The 13,723-nt window shown below is 35.5% G+C and overlaps 1 protein-coding gene across 1 annotated transcript in view; it reads left to right on the plus strand.

Moving 5' to 3' along the window:
* Positions 1–13,723, plus strand: part of TM2D1 (TM2 domain containing 1) — a 40,646-nt gene that overhangs the window by 23,737 nt on the left and 3,186 nt on the right. Inside the window, exons 5-6 of the mRNA XM_038537345.1 lie at positions 2,110–2,183; positions 12,259–12,388. Coding sequence (XP_038393273.1) covers positions 2,110–2,183; positions 12,259–12,369 — 185 coding nt within the window. The 3' untranslated portion in view covers positions 12,370–12,388. The remainder of the gene's footprint in view (positions 1–2,109; positions 2,184–12,258; positions 12,389–13,723) is intronic.

Below are 13,723 nucleotides of genomic sequence, written 5' to 3' on the forward strand. Positions count from 1 at the left end.
AGGATCACACCCTGGGCAGAAGGCAGGTGCCAAACTGCTGAATCACCCAGGCGTCCCAATATTAATCCTTTTTTTTTTTAAGATTTTATTTATTTATTCATGAGACACACACACAGGGGGAGAGACACAGGCAGAGGGAGAAGGGCTCCACACAGGGAGCCTGACGCGGGACTCAATCCCGGGTCTCCAGGATCACGCCCTGGGCTGAAGGCGGCGCCAAACCACTGAGCCACCTGGGCTGCCCCCAATATTAATCTTTATAAGAAAATTGAAAAAAGGGAGCTTCTGTATATTTCCAAATTTACACTAAAAAGCTATGTGAAGAGGGATATTTTTCAGAAATACAATGAGTGAATGGATAGAATATACCAAGTTGAGTGGATCAAGTTCCCAGAGCAACTATAATAAAATGTGGCTAATGAAAAAAATAATTAAAGGAATTGTTATATAGGATAATGGCTAGGGGTGCCTGGGTGACTCAGCCAGTTAAGTGGCTACTGGAGTCCCAGGAAGAGCCCCTAGTCGGGCTCCCTGCTGGCAGGGAGTCTGCTTCTCCCTCTGACCCTGCCTTCTCTTGTGCTCTCTCTCTCCCTTTCAAAAAAATAAAAAAAAAATTTTTTTTAAGATTTTATTTATTTATTCATGAGAGACAGAGAGAGAGGCAGAGACACAGGCAGAGGGAGAAGCAGGCTCCATGCAGGGAGCCCAACGTGGGATTCCATCCCAGGTCTCCAGGATCAGGCCCTGGGCTGAAGGTGGCGCTAAACCGCTGAGCCACCCAGGCTGCCCCAAAATAAACACTATCTTAAAAAAAAAAAAAAAAGGATAATGGCTAAATAGTTAGAGAACTTTAAGAAATAGAAGGGCTAAGACAATTTATTCATTTTACAAACATTGAGCATCTATCATGTGTTAGGTAATGTAGGTACTAAGGGCGCAGGAGTAAATAAAACAGGTAAAAGACCCTCCCCTAATGGGACTTCTGGGAGACAGATAGTGAATAAATATACAATATTAGTAACATAACAAGTGTTTTGAAGAAAACTGAATGCAGAATTTTATATAATTTCTCTATTTTAGTACTTTTAAAGTGATTTCTAACATGTGATATCTTAGTACTTACAACATTATTCTTCTCTGTGTCTAATACTTAAAAGGGAAAAAATAATCATCTAATGTACCTACATATTTCAGTCTTATTTGTGTGTTTCCAGATTATGTGCAGAAGGTGATCTCATCGACTCTTGTGATTTTAGCTGGCATCTATTTGTAGTTGATACTTAGAACTACCCTTTCACGAAGAGTCTTGTTTCCTACCATTTTTATATCTGGAATCCGATGTCTGGAAAGCAATTTAAGTTTAAATATAGAAGAGAGATTACTCATCCCACCCCCACCCCCAACCTGCCTCTTTATTCCATCATCATGGTTTTGTGTTACATCGTTGTGTATGTCCTAGTTTCTATGCTCTGTTATGATCTGTTTAAATACCTTAGTTCCAAGGTTGCGACTGAAGGCCGAGATGTATATACTGTATAGAATTGATGATTTTGACTATAGAGTTAATAAACCTGAGATGCTTAGGAAAAAAGCATAGGATAAATTTATTGAGTATAGGACAAAGATAATTGGGTTGCTAATAAAATTTTGCAATTTAACTGTAAGGTCAGTTTTATCCTGGTTATTTTTTCTGTGCCTTTGACAATTTTTATTTGTTCAAACTTTCTATTGTGGTATGTATTAAAATTTCAATCACATAATGTATTAAGTCTAAATAAATAAGGACTAAGATGTTCTGTAGCTCTATTGTACTGAGATTTAAAGATCTATTTCTTTAGGACTTTAAAGAAATTTTGTGAGGCTACACTGAGTTTTCATTTCAGTTCATTATATTTAAGTGAATTATATTTTTTTGTGACTTTTCTATATAGAGGGTCATTTAAACTTTTCTCATATTTTCAGGTAAAGATTTGAGTTTTTAAAATGTTAATTTTATATTCTTGATATAAAAGAGTTTGCAGTACAGTATACCTAATGGTTATTCGGAAATAGAAAAATTAATATTTGTAAGACTTTCCAAGTTTTAAGTGACTTTATCTTCTTTTCTAGGTTTGTTAAAGTTTTGCACTGTAGGTTTTTGTGGAATTGGGAGCTTAATTGATTTCATTCTTATTTCAATGCAGGTAAGTTTCAGTCTAAAAGATGAACTACTTTTACATTCAAACTTGAGTTCTGTGATCTTTTCCTGGTGTATTTTAAATATATTAGAAAGCCCACTTTATCTCTTAACTCAGGCAAAAAAGATCCTGCTGGCATAGGAAATGAAACTACCCCCTCAAGCAATAGAGACTGCTCTGGCCAGCAAGACCCCACGTGATTAACCCCAAAACAATGATCAACCTGACCTTTACTTGCCCCTGCTGCAATTACCCACCTACCTTTATCCCATATTTTCCTGATAAAAACCTAGAAGTATTTTCAGCACTTTGGAGACAGATGCTAGTCTGCTCTCTTCCCAGTGTTGACCTCATTGAGATAAATTCCTTTCTTGTTTAAAAAATAAATAAAAGTAAAAAAATAAAAATATTAGATTCAGTTTTTCAGAATATAAATCTAATTCAGTTTTCTGAATAGTAATATTCAGTTTTTCTTTACATGCTACATCTAAGGGATCATAGCCATGTTTCCAAGTAGCATTTCCCAACCTGTGTTTTAACCAGTTAGTAGTTCTAAAAGACTACTGTCTTTTCATAAAAAAAGGATTTTGTGCTCAAATATGATTTGTAAATGTGAATTCAACTGAGATTTCTTTACTGGATAACTTCTGGGAATCTTTGTAATTTGTATTATGAATTTCTGATAGGGATTAAGATTATTTCTCAAATTTATTACTTCTTTTCCTGATAGTCATAGCCACATTGTCAATTACAATAATAGGGTATTGATGGGGATCTGATATTTACACATGAACATATGGAGGCAGAAACTATATATATATATTTTTTTTTAATGGACAGGCACCCTATATTAGTATTCTCTTGGTTATAAATTATAGAAATTAAAATCCTGCTAGCTGAAGCCAGAAAGGAAGAAGGAATATCTGAGCATTCTGTAGAAAATCTAGGAGTGGGGCTGGCCTTGGGCAAGACCAGTCAATATAATCAAATGATGTGTTCAGGAACTCTCCTGATAACCCTCTCTACTTCTCTGTGTTAAACCTCATTTTTTCCTGCTGCAGTGGTGTGGAGGCAGGCATAGTTTGTGAAATGCTATCCTTTAGCATTTAAAAGTGCCACCAGATGTTTTATATTAAATTACACTGAACCGATTGTGGTTAACTCATGAGGATTCTTAAATTAGAGGAGGAGATGAATTTATCACAACGAATGTCACAAAACAGCAATTCAGTAAGCATTTATGGAGCACCTAAAGTCTTCAGCAAGAGTGTCAGTATATATGTAGATCATCATCAGTTTTGGTCTTCTTTCTCATACAATATTTCCACTCCTCAATTCTGTCTGCTTGATGTTAATCCTTATGTTTCAAAAGAAAGTCAAAATCCAGGAGATTTTGGTAGCATACTGTGAGGAGGGTACCATACTGTGAGGAGGAGGCAGCATATGGACCAATAAGATACCAGAATTAAACAAGGAAAATATTTGGTTTTAAAGTTGGAATTTTCCTGTCTTTATTCATAAACATATGCCTAACCAAATATCCTGCCGCCTTTGACTGTGGGACAGGCAAGCAGGCATGAAGAGGCTAAGGTATTTGTGCACATATGCTTGGAAATGGATTTCTGACTTTAAAATGAGGATACAAAGAATTTAATGTATTATTGGGATTCTTTAAGACATCCAGAATTCAGTGCCTTCAAAACCCATTTAGTTAATATTTTCACACTAGGTCCTTTTTTTGGTGATGTCATTGCTTTATAGCTTTATTTATATCAAATTATAGAGCTTATTTGATTCAACAACTGCTTTCTGGTACATGAATGCCTGAACTTTTGAGAACAAATGGTTCTTTTCATAAAGATTTTGAACTGAACCTATTGCATTAATAAATATTGAGGCAGAGTTAATGTGTTTGAATTTTTGCAGTAAATTTCCCTAAGTAAGACATTTTAACAGATATGGTCACTTGGCTTTAGGCTGCTTTCAGATTGGGGGAAAAAACGTTTTCAAATATAGCCAAATAAGAGGTGTAGCCTTAGTCTGCATGTGATGTTGACTATATTTTAGTTTTTAAGAATTATTTTTTCAGCAAATAAAATGTTTTTAATATAAATATCATAAACTATGTTAATGTTTTTATCCCAAATACATTTTTTCCAGTTTCTCATAGACCTTTTACATTTGTCCATCATCTTTTTGTTTATTCTTCTTTCTCATTCTCTCCATCCTGTTTTTTTTTTCTTTTTGCCATTAAATATTGTTCCCCACTGAATAGCAATGTTTTTCTATTGGGCTATGATCCCAGAAACATATTGTGCATGAACTCAAGACCTATAAAAACATACTTTGTTATAGTGTTTATAACAAAAATCTAAGAAAATCCTCTTTAAAAAAAATAGGTCTAGTTATTTCATCTTTGAATCAAAATGATATAAAGTATAATGCACATATTGCTAAAGTAACTTTTACATGTCACAATATTTACTGAAAATAATGAGTATTTGTTAATAAACTTTTGAAGTTTCTCCTTTATTTTTGTTCTTAAAAAGTATGGAAATGGCAGTGTGAATTAATAGTAAAAAATAATACATAGAATTAATATAAATATAAATTAATGATATGTGTGTCTTTCAATTATAGGTAACTGTAGTATATAATTACTATATGTATAGTTATTTATAAGGCAGTTCTGAGTTCTTTTAAAAGAGCACTCATTCTTTGTGCTTATATATTTATATATATATGTTATGATGGATTGATTAAATATTTAATTTATTTATCAGAAAAAAATCTGAGTATTTTGATTTCATTTAAACTTCCTTTCTCACTCACACAATCTGGACATTTTTAACTATACCAAAACCACTTATCTGCCAAACAAAAGTTTCCTCTGTTGAGTGGAGACTAGATAGCCACAAATCAGAAAGATGAAAACGGGTAGAGAGAAAATGGAAATATGAGTTGGAATGTAGAAAGTTGTTGGAAGGAAGTATGTCAGAGTACTTTGTGACAATTTTTAAAAATTCTACGCATCACAGAAGAAATTGCTTTCATTTTTATTCCTAATAACATATCAGAGTAGATCTCCTTAAGGGACTAGAAGAAATACGAACAGTAGAAATTCACAAAAGCAGAATAATTTCAAGACATTAACAAATTTATAAAATATCTCATTAGTTTGGTATTTAATATAGATAATTCATTTTAGCCCAGGATTATACAGTAGCTTTGTGGGTTTTTTTTTTTTTTTAACTTTTGGACACCAGGTTTGACTTTGTACACGTAAATTTGTTTAGAAAAAAATGTTTTTTTTTACTGTAGCACTAGTAGTATGCTAAACATAGTATACGCCATCAAAAATTTTGGCTGATTTGAACTGAACGCAATATACCTTGTGAAAAGTATGTCTTTGTACCAATTACAGGGAAGATGAGTAGCTAAATAAAGGTAGTTTTTAAAGTGCTTGCTTTCCTTTAGGACCTTGAAGTTCTAAATTTCCTAGAGTCACTAAGAGGTAATGAAGAAAATAAAAGTTGATGATAAACTATAAATAGTAAGTTTTATGCCATGGTGAAAATGGGTTTAGTGAGTACCAATCAGGTATAATAAATTGAGGTCCTGCCTTCTGCCGTAGAGGACAGGACTTCACATCCCAACTCATCCCAAAAATGTTCTGATAAGATTCCATTTATTATCAGAAGTAAAATGTTTCCTTGGGAACTATAGGCTTAAAATGAAAGTGAGTTATCTTGATTTTTATCTTGTTTAAATTCTTTGAATTTTACTAAAAATTTTAAAAGCCTAGGGTTTTTATTATTTTATTTTATTTTATTTTATTTTATTTTATTTTATTAAGATTTTATTTATTTATTCATGAGAGACACAGAGAGAGAGAAACAGAGACACAGGCAGAGGGAGAAGCAGGCTCCATGCAGGGAGCCCGAGGCAGGACTCAATCCTGGGACTCCAGAATCACACGGGGGGCCAAAGGCAGGCACTAAGCCGCCACGCCACCCAGGGATCCCCAAGCCTAGGCTTTTTAGACTAGAGCATAAGCAAGCCTCAAGTTGTAAGTTCACTTCTGTGTAAGCCAGTTTTGTCCAACACCTAGCCTATTCCCTTGCCATGTGACATGCATATACTATTGCTCAAAAGAAGGACTAAACCTGTAATCACCCTAAATCTGTTACCAGTACTAGAAAAGTTGATCGAAGTCCTTGATAGTTCACTAGATGTAGGACAGCAATATATAAAAAACAGACATTTTATAGATATCAAGTCTTTCAAATAGCCCTCTGTATTATTTATTTAACCCTGGTGCAATTTGTTGGGGAAATAAACTGGAAAACTGAGGAGACTGATATTGTGTAGCCTCTGCTCTGTCATGTGACCTTAACTAGATAGATTTCACTTTGTTCACTTAACCTGTGGGCAGATTTTTATTTAATTTAGTAAATTAAAGGAATGTTCAAAAAACAATATTTTTAAAAAGATTTATCTATTATGTTTTTGGTTTTTAAAAAAGATTTTATTTATTTATTTGAGAGAGAGCGAGAAAAAGCATGAGCGGGGTGGAGGGGTACAGGGAGAGGGAGAAGCAGGCTTCTTGCTGAGCAGAGTCCAACTCAGGGCTTGATCTCAGGACCCTGGGATCATGACCTGAGCTAAAGGCAGGTGCTTATCTGACTGAGCCACCCAGACACCCCACAAAGAGTATCTTAAACTAGTTTTGAGACTAATCCCAAAACTGTTTTCTTCAGGAGATAAAACGTATGAATCTTATTCATTTCTTGAGGAATGATGTTTATATTGGTTATTTATTTTTAAGATTTTATTTATTCATGAGAGACGCAGAGACATAGGCAGAGGGAGAAGCAGGCTCCATGCAGGAAGCCCAATGTGGGACTCGATCCCTGGACTCTGGGATCATGTCCCGAGCCAAAAGCAGACGTTCAACCACTGAACCACCCAGGCGTCCCTATATTGATTATTTAGGATTAATACTAACCAGTGTTTAAATCAAATGAAGTTAGGGGGTCTGAATGCATGACTTTGGCACTATGTAGGAATTTTGGTGTTTAATTTAAATGTGACTAATTAGATAGTTTTAACGGCCTTGTATTAAAATTAACCACACGCAGAAGTCAGCTGTGAACACAAAACTATAATTTCGGTTTTAAAAGAATATACATTTATTTTGGGGGGGAGAACTAGGATGGACACATGTTGTATCATTGTCCTCTAATTGCAGACAGTTGAGTCATTTTATTTATTTCACCTGGTTAATAGGTCTTTAGGAGAGGATTTAATCTTGCCAGTGTTAGTATTTGCATTCCTCGTATGGAGAAACTTCTAAGTGGATTAGATAGAAAAAGGGTGCATTGATAGAGTTGTATAAAGTGTTCTTAGTTGTCCTTTCCCTCAATTCATTCATAACATTTTAAATTTGTAAGATAATTTGAAATACTTAAGCCAGTATGACTTCAATGACAAAGACATTAATAAGGGAGCATAGTTAGAAAGCTATTGCTAAAGTACTTACTAGTAACCACATTTTTTAACTTAATTTATTAGGATGTTACCTAAGTATATTCAAACAAAAATACATTTCCTACTAACAATCAAAAGTTTTTAAATTGCAACAAAACTACAATATTAAAGTTCACATAAAGTAAGCACTTTTCTGGCATGGTAAAAAAAATATATATGATATAAAATTACTATTTTAACTTTTTTTAAAGATACAGTTCAGTAGCATTAACGACATTCAGAGTGTTGTACAACTGTTACCACTATTTCCAAAACCTTTTCATTGCCCCAAACAGAAACTCTGTGCCCATTTAGCAATAACTCCCCTTTTCCCACACCTCCCTATCTCTGGTAACCTTCAGTCTACTTTCTGTCTGTGAATTTGTCTTTTCTAGATATTTCATGTAAGTGGAGTCATATATTTGTTCTTTTATGTCTGGCTTATTTCATTTTAAATAATGTGTTCAAGGTTCATTGATATTGTGGCATGTATTAAAACTTCATTCCCTTTTATGGCTGAAGAATATTCTATTGTATGTATCTACCACATTTTGTTTATCTGTTCATGTGTTGATGGACACTTGGGTGGTTTCCCACGTTTGGACTGTTGTGACTCATTCTGCTATGAATATTTGTGTACAATGATCTATTTAAGGCCCTATTCAGTTCTTTTGGGTATAAACTTTTATATAAAGCTAACTGAAGAAAATATCTTCATGACCTTAGATTGGTTAAGTCTTTTCAAACAAGATCCCCAAAATGTAAATCATAAAGAAAAAAAGAGTGAACTGTTTACCTTAAAATTAAGAAATTGTTTTTAAAAAGATGCCATAGGCATAGACAGGCTTAACACTTAATAGACTGAATAAAAGGTAGTAAAAGGAATTGATATGTGGAATATACAAATAATTTCTGCAAATCAACAAGAAAAGATAAATCCTAATAGTTAAATGAGTACAGTAAACTAATAGGTGATTCACAGAATCACCTGAATAACTAATATATAAATAAATACTTGGCATTTACTCTAAAAAATTTGTATTGCTGTCCACAGGGGTTATGTGTGAAGATTTTGTCTGTTGTAGCCTGTTTGTGATAGCAGGAAGCTGGAATCAAACTAGATGTGTATACTAATAGGAGAATGGATACATCCTTTAATGCTAGGCCACAGTTACAAGCACTTACCCAGATGTACCTTTGTTCATGGAAATATCGTAAAATTATAATACACAGAGAGAGAGAAGCAGAGACATAGGCAGAGGGAGAAGTGGGCTCCATGCAGGGAGTCTGATGCGGGACTCGATCCTGGATCCCTGGATCACACCCTGTGCCAAAGGCAGATGGTCAGCCTCTGAGCCACCCAGGTGTCCCTCCTTCCCCCCTTCCTATTTCTCTTTTTTCCCTTCCTTCTTTCTCTCTGCCATCTTCAGGTCCTTTGGTTAGCATCACTTCAAGACATAGTGACTTTCAGAGACAGAAAAAAAAATCCATTTCCTCTCACACATATCTTCTTTTCTTTTTTTAAAAAGATTTTATTTATTCATGAGAGACACACACAGAGAGAGAAGGCAGAGACACAGGCAGCGGGAGAAGCAGGCTCCATGCCGGGAGCCTGATGTGGGACTTGATCCCGGGTCTCCAGGATTACGCCCTGGGCTAAAGGCAGTGCTAAACTACTGCGCCACCCAGGCTGCCCATCACACGTATCTTCTTAAAGACAGATGTACCATTCGTGAACTTGCACCACAGGTGGTCGGCCAGAATGAGATTTTGTGCCCAGGCTGAACCAGTCTCTGGAAGGAGGATTGGAACTACCATGACAGAACTAGTTATTGAGGAGCCACAATTACATAGTTCAAGTGGAGAGGAATGGTAATCAAATGGCTAAATTAGATACAGAGTTGGATCAGGTATTACCAAGTAATAAAATTCTGTCCTTTGGGGCTATCCTCTCTACAGAACAGAGGAAAGAATGAAACAAACCAAAACAACACCTTATCATTTTTCTACATATTAACTACTAACTTTACAAGATTGTAAAACATCTAGATCCTAATTGAGTTTTAGTCAGTTTTTCATTTCCCAAGAGAGGCAAGTGAGCCTCAGGTAGGCTTATTAGAAATGCATGATTATTAAAAGCTCACCAAATCAGACATTCCTTATTTCCAACCGTGAATACCTCTTTTCAACAGGAATAAGTATAGTTGTTAGGGGAGATAGCAAAGGAAGAAAAAGAGAATGGGACAAAAGGCCTGGTTCCAATCCGTGCATATATTCCTAATTAGAAGGGTTTTTTGCCATATGATTTGATTTCTATAGGCTAGTCTTTACTTTTTTTTTTGTTCTGCTCATATAGTCTCAAAACATGTTGTGACTCCTAGTTACCCGTTCTTTTCCTGGCTTAGCGCTCATAGTAGTTTCCTCTGGGACCTTGACCATTAAAAAGGTTTTATTCTTTTTTTAATTAAAAAAGATTTATTTATATAGGTATTTGAGAGAGAGAGCAGGGGGAGGGGCAGAGGAAGAGGGAGGGACAGAATTTTAAGCAGACTCCTATGGGGTACAGAGCCTGATGCAGGGATCAGCCTCTGGACCCCGAGATCAGGACCAGAGCCGAAATCAACAGTCAGCCACTTAACTGACTGAACCACCTAGGCGCCCCAAGGTTTTATTAAATTCTTAAATAACAGTCATAAATGTCAAGCCAAATTAATTTAATCTTTGGAAAATAAGTCAAAGTGCATAACAGCATACAACATAGTATTTAGCACAAAAGTGCTTTGTGTTATTTGAATATTAATATTCATAATCTATAGCTCACTAGTATAAGCTCTTTGTGGGCAGAGATTGTATCTAACTCATTGCTGTGTGTATAATGCCTAGCACAGTGCCTGTAGTGTTGTAGGAATTCAGTATTTGTCAAATAGTTTAAAAACTAAACTTTTTTTAAAACGAAGCATGTGCAACAGCAGTGTTCTTAAAACTAGTTGTATAACTCCTGAAAGAATTTTTAAAAAAATCCCTACCCTCCTCATGTTTTTAAGTTGACATTTAAATTTTTCATCATAAGTTTAAATAGTTGCAAAGGATATAATTTCTGTTTTGCAAATATTGACATATTTAAATAAAACTGTAATATCAAATTTTAAAATGTATCCAACAGAATATAAATACCATAGAATTTTAAATATCATTCATTTAAAAAGACAAGAATGAACCCTTCACTAACCATTGTGATTTTTACATAGTTTCTTTTTCTCCTTGAATTTGTATTTCTAGTTCCATTCTCCCACAGAATTTTATCCTAATGTAATATATTTTTATGATTGAAAAGTCTGCAGGTCATTTTTTCTTAAACTGGAAAGATTTTAAAATTTTCTGAAATTACTGGATTGTTGTCATTATAATTATTGATACACAATTGATCAAAACAGCATGAACACATTACATATTATAGAAATAATTCGGCAAATTATCTTTAAGCAAAAAAAGTAAAATGTTACTGGGAATGTGTCTTTTGAACAAGACCAGGCAGAGCGAGCAATTTTTGGACTCTTAATTAAAGGAGATTTCCTGAAGTCCGGTATTTTGAATTATCTCTTTGTTTGGCACATCAGAGGCAATGTACCGTCTTAAGACCCAGGTGTGCTTTGATGGCAGGTGTGGTTTACTGTCATCAAGTGGGAGAAAGGACCATAAGGAGGGGGAAGTAGGAAGGAGATCTAGCATGATGCTTCCGCTATAGCTTGGTATCAGGTGGATCACTTTTACAAATAGTATTTATGGGAATTAAGAATCTCAAAATTCATTGAAACCATCTGGGTTCACATACACCTTGGTAAATCTTTGTGTGCTCCTAAGGCTACAGTTTGAAGATTACTACCTTAAAGAATAACTTGTAGAGATCATGTTAACTGGATTGTTAGAAATATGATTAAGTGGACAAGATGACTGCAATGAGCATGTGTTGTTTTTTTCTATCTCTTCCATTCCATGTGGTTCTGGAAGGATTGTCAGTCACACTACCTCACTTCCTACGAGGACTGGCTTAGCCAATCCTATTAATCCTCTTCCCTTGGCTATAGTAATTTGTCCAGCAGTAGGCATAAAACCCATACAGATGACTCAGTCCCTCAGTGGAATTGGTATACAAACACTGAGGAAGAAAATTTCTTTCTTTCTGTGGGGAGCTGCTGAGCTTTGAAGATAAAAATCTGGAGCTGTTGGCTACCAAGTGGGAGTGCCTCCCTGCAGAATGAAGGCAATAAGAGCTGAAAGGCCCAGAGGCCAGACCAAGGTCCTAAGAGGGCATGGAATTTCAGTTCTTAAAGCCTTGGTTCCTGTAGCTCTTGATCCTGTAGTCTTCCCCAGTACCCTTTTTTCAGCTATAGGAGCCACTAAGTTACTTTTTTTTTTTTTTTTTTTTGCTTGAGTTAGTTTAAGTTGTATTTTGGTGCTACTGAAATAATTTAGCAACAACTAAGCAGAGTGAACACAAAGTATAGTGAAAATGTCTTTGTAAAATGATAAGTTTGAAAATTTTCTTTTTTAGATTGTTGGACCTTCAGATGGAAGTAGTTACATTATAGATTATTATGGAACCAGACTCACAAGACTGAGTATTACTAATGAGACGTTCAGAAAAACACAGCTATATCCATAAATATTTTTAAGAAGAAACAGTAAGTGATATATGCCTGTATAATCTTTATTATAGTATATTATCTGTACAAAATTATGGAAATTTGAGAGCCATAGGAAATTTCAGGAGATCTTCTAATGTTCTAAACCTCATTTTGCCTGTCTAGGAACACAAGTCTCCATTTGCCTGAAACGTCTCTAGTCTTTTTTTATTTTTATTTTTATTTTAAGATTTTATTTATTTATTCATGAGAGACACAGAGAGAGAGAGGCAGAGACACAGGCAGAGGGAGAAGCAGGCTCCATGCAGGTATCCCAACGCAGGACTCGATCCCGGGTCTCCAGGATCACACCCTGGGCTGAAGGCAAGCGCTAAACCACTGAGCCACCCAGGGATCCCAATCTCTAGACTTTGGAAAGCATTTTTATGTACCCTCATTGCTCCTGCAGTTCCTGATTCCGTCTCTCTCTCTCTGTCTCTCTTTTTTTTTTTTCTTTTTTTAAAAAGATTTTATTTATTTATGAGAGACTCAAAGAGAGGCAGAGACAGGAGAAGCAGGCTCCATGCAAGGAGCCCGATATGCGACTCGATCCTAGAACTCTGGGATCACACCCTGAGCCAAAGGCAGACGTTCAACCCTCTGAGCATCTCTGATTCAGTCTCTGCAGAGATTATGGTTGGAAGAGAGAGCTCACCACAAAAAGATAATACCAAAGCAAAAAGATAGTTCATAGTATCATAGGATGGTAATGAGGAAACTGAGTTGTAGATAGTTTCATACAGCATGTCTTTCCTTCTCTAATGCTTTCTTGGGGGTCAGTATGATCCTTAAAGCTCTTCTCTTCTCTTCTTCCTTAAACCTGAAGGGTGATTGAATCTTAACCCTGAATGACTATAAAATACTTACTCTAACCTAAAGTTTGGCCCCACCTATAAGAATTGTTAATTGGCCGAATCTTTAAACAAGTGGTCCACCTGGATAAGTCAGGTGATCCAACTCTTCTTGTCCAACTCTCTGGTTCTCTAAGACCCTGCTACTACAAGGCTTTTATTTCCAGGGCCATACATTAGTCTATCCTAATAAATAATCTTCCAAAAATGCTAGATTTTTCTTAGGGTTTTGATAGATTATCAGGAAAATGATTCCCTGGTACAATCTCCTCTGCAATGGAGAAGTCCTATATAACATGTAGGGTGCAATTTTCAGAGAGAGAAGGCAGAGAGAAAGACAGGCTAGACTTTTTTTTTTTTTTTTTTTTAATTTATTTTAGAGAGAGGAGCACCTGTGTGAGCCCCAGGGCAGAGGAGGGGCAAAGGGACAGACTCCTCAAGCAGACTCCCAGCCATGGAGCCCATCATGGTTCTCAGTCCCACA

Source organism: Canis lupus, chromosome 5 (assembly GCF_011100685.1).
Source record: "Canis lupus familiaris isolate Mischka breed German Shepherd chromosome 5, alternate assembly UU_Cfam_GSD_1.0, whole genome shotgun sequence".
Lineage (NCBI taxonomy): Eukaryota > Metazoa > Chordata > Mammalia > Carnivora > Canidae > Canis > Canis lupus.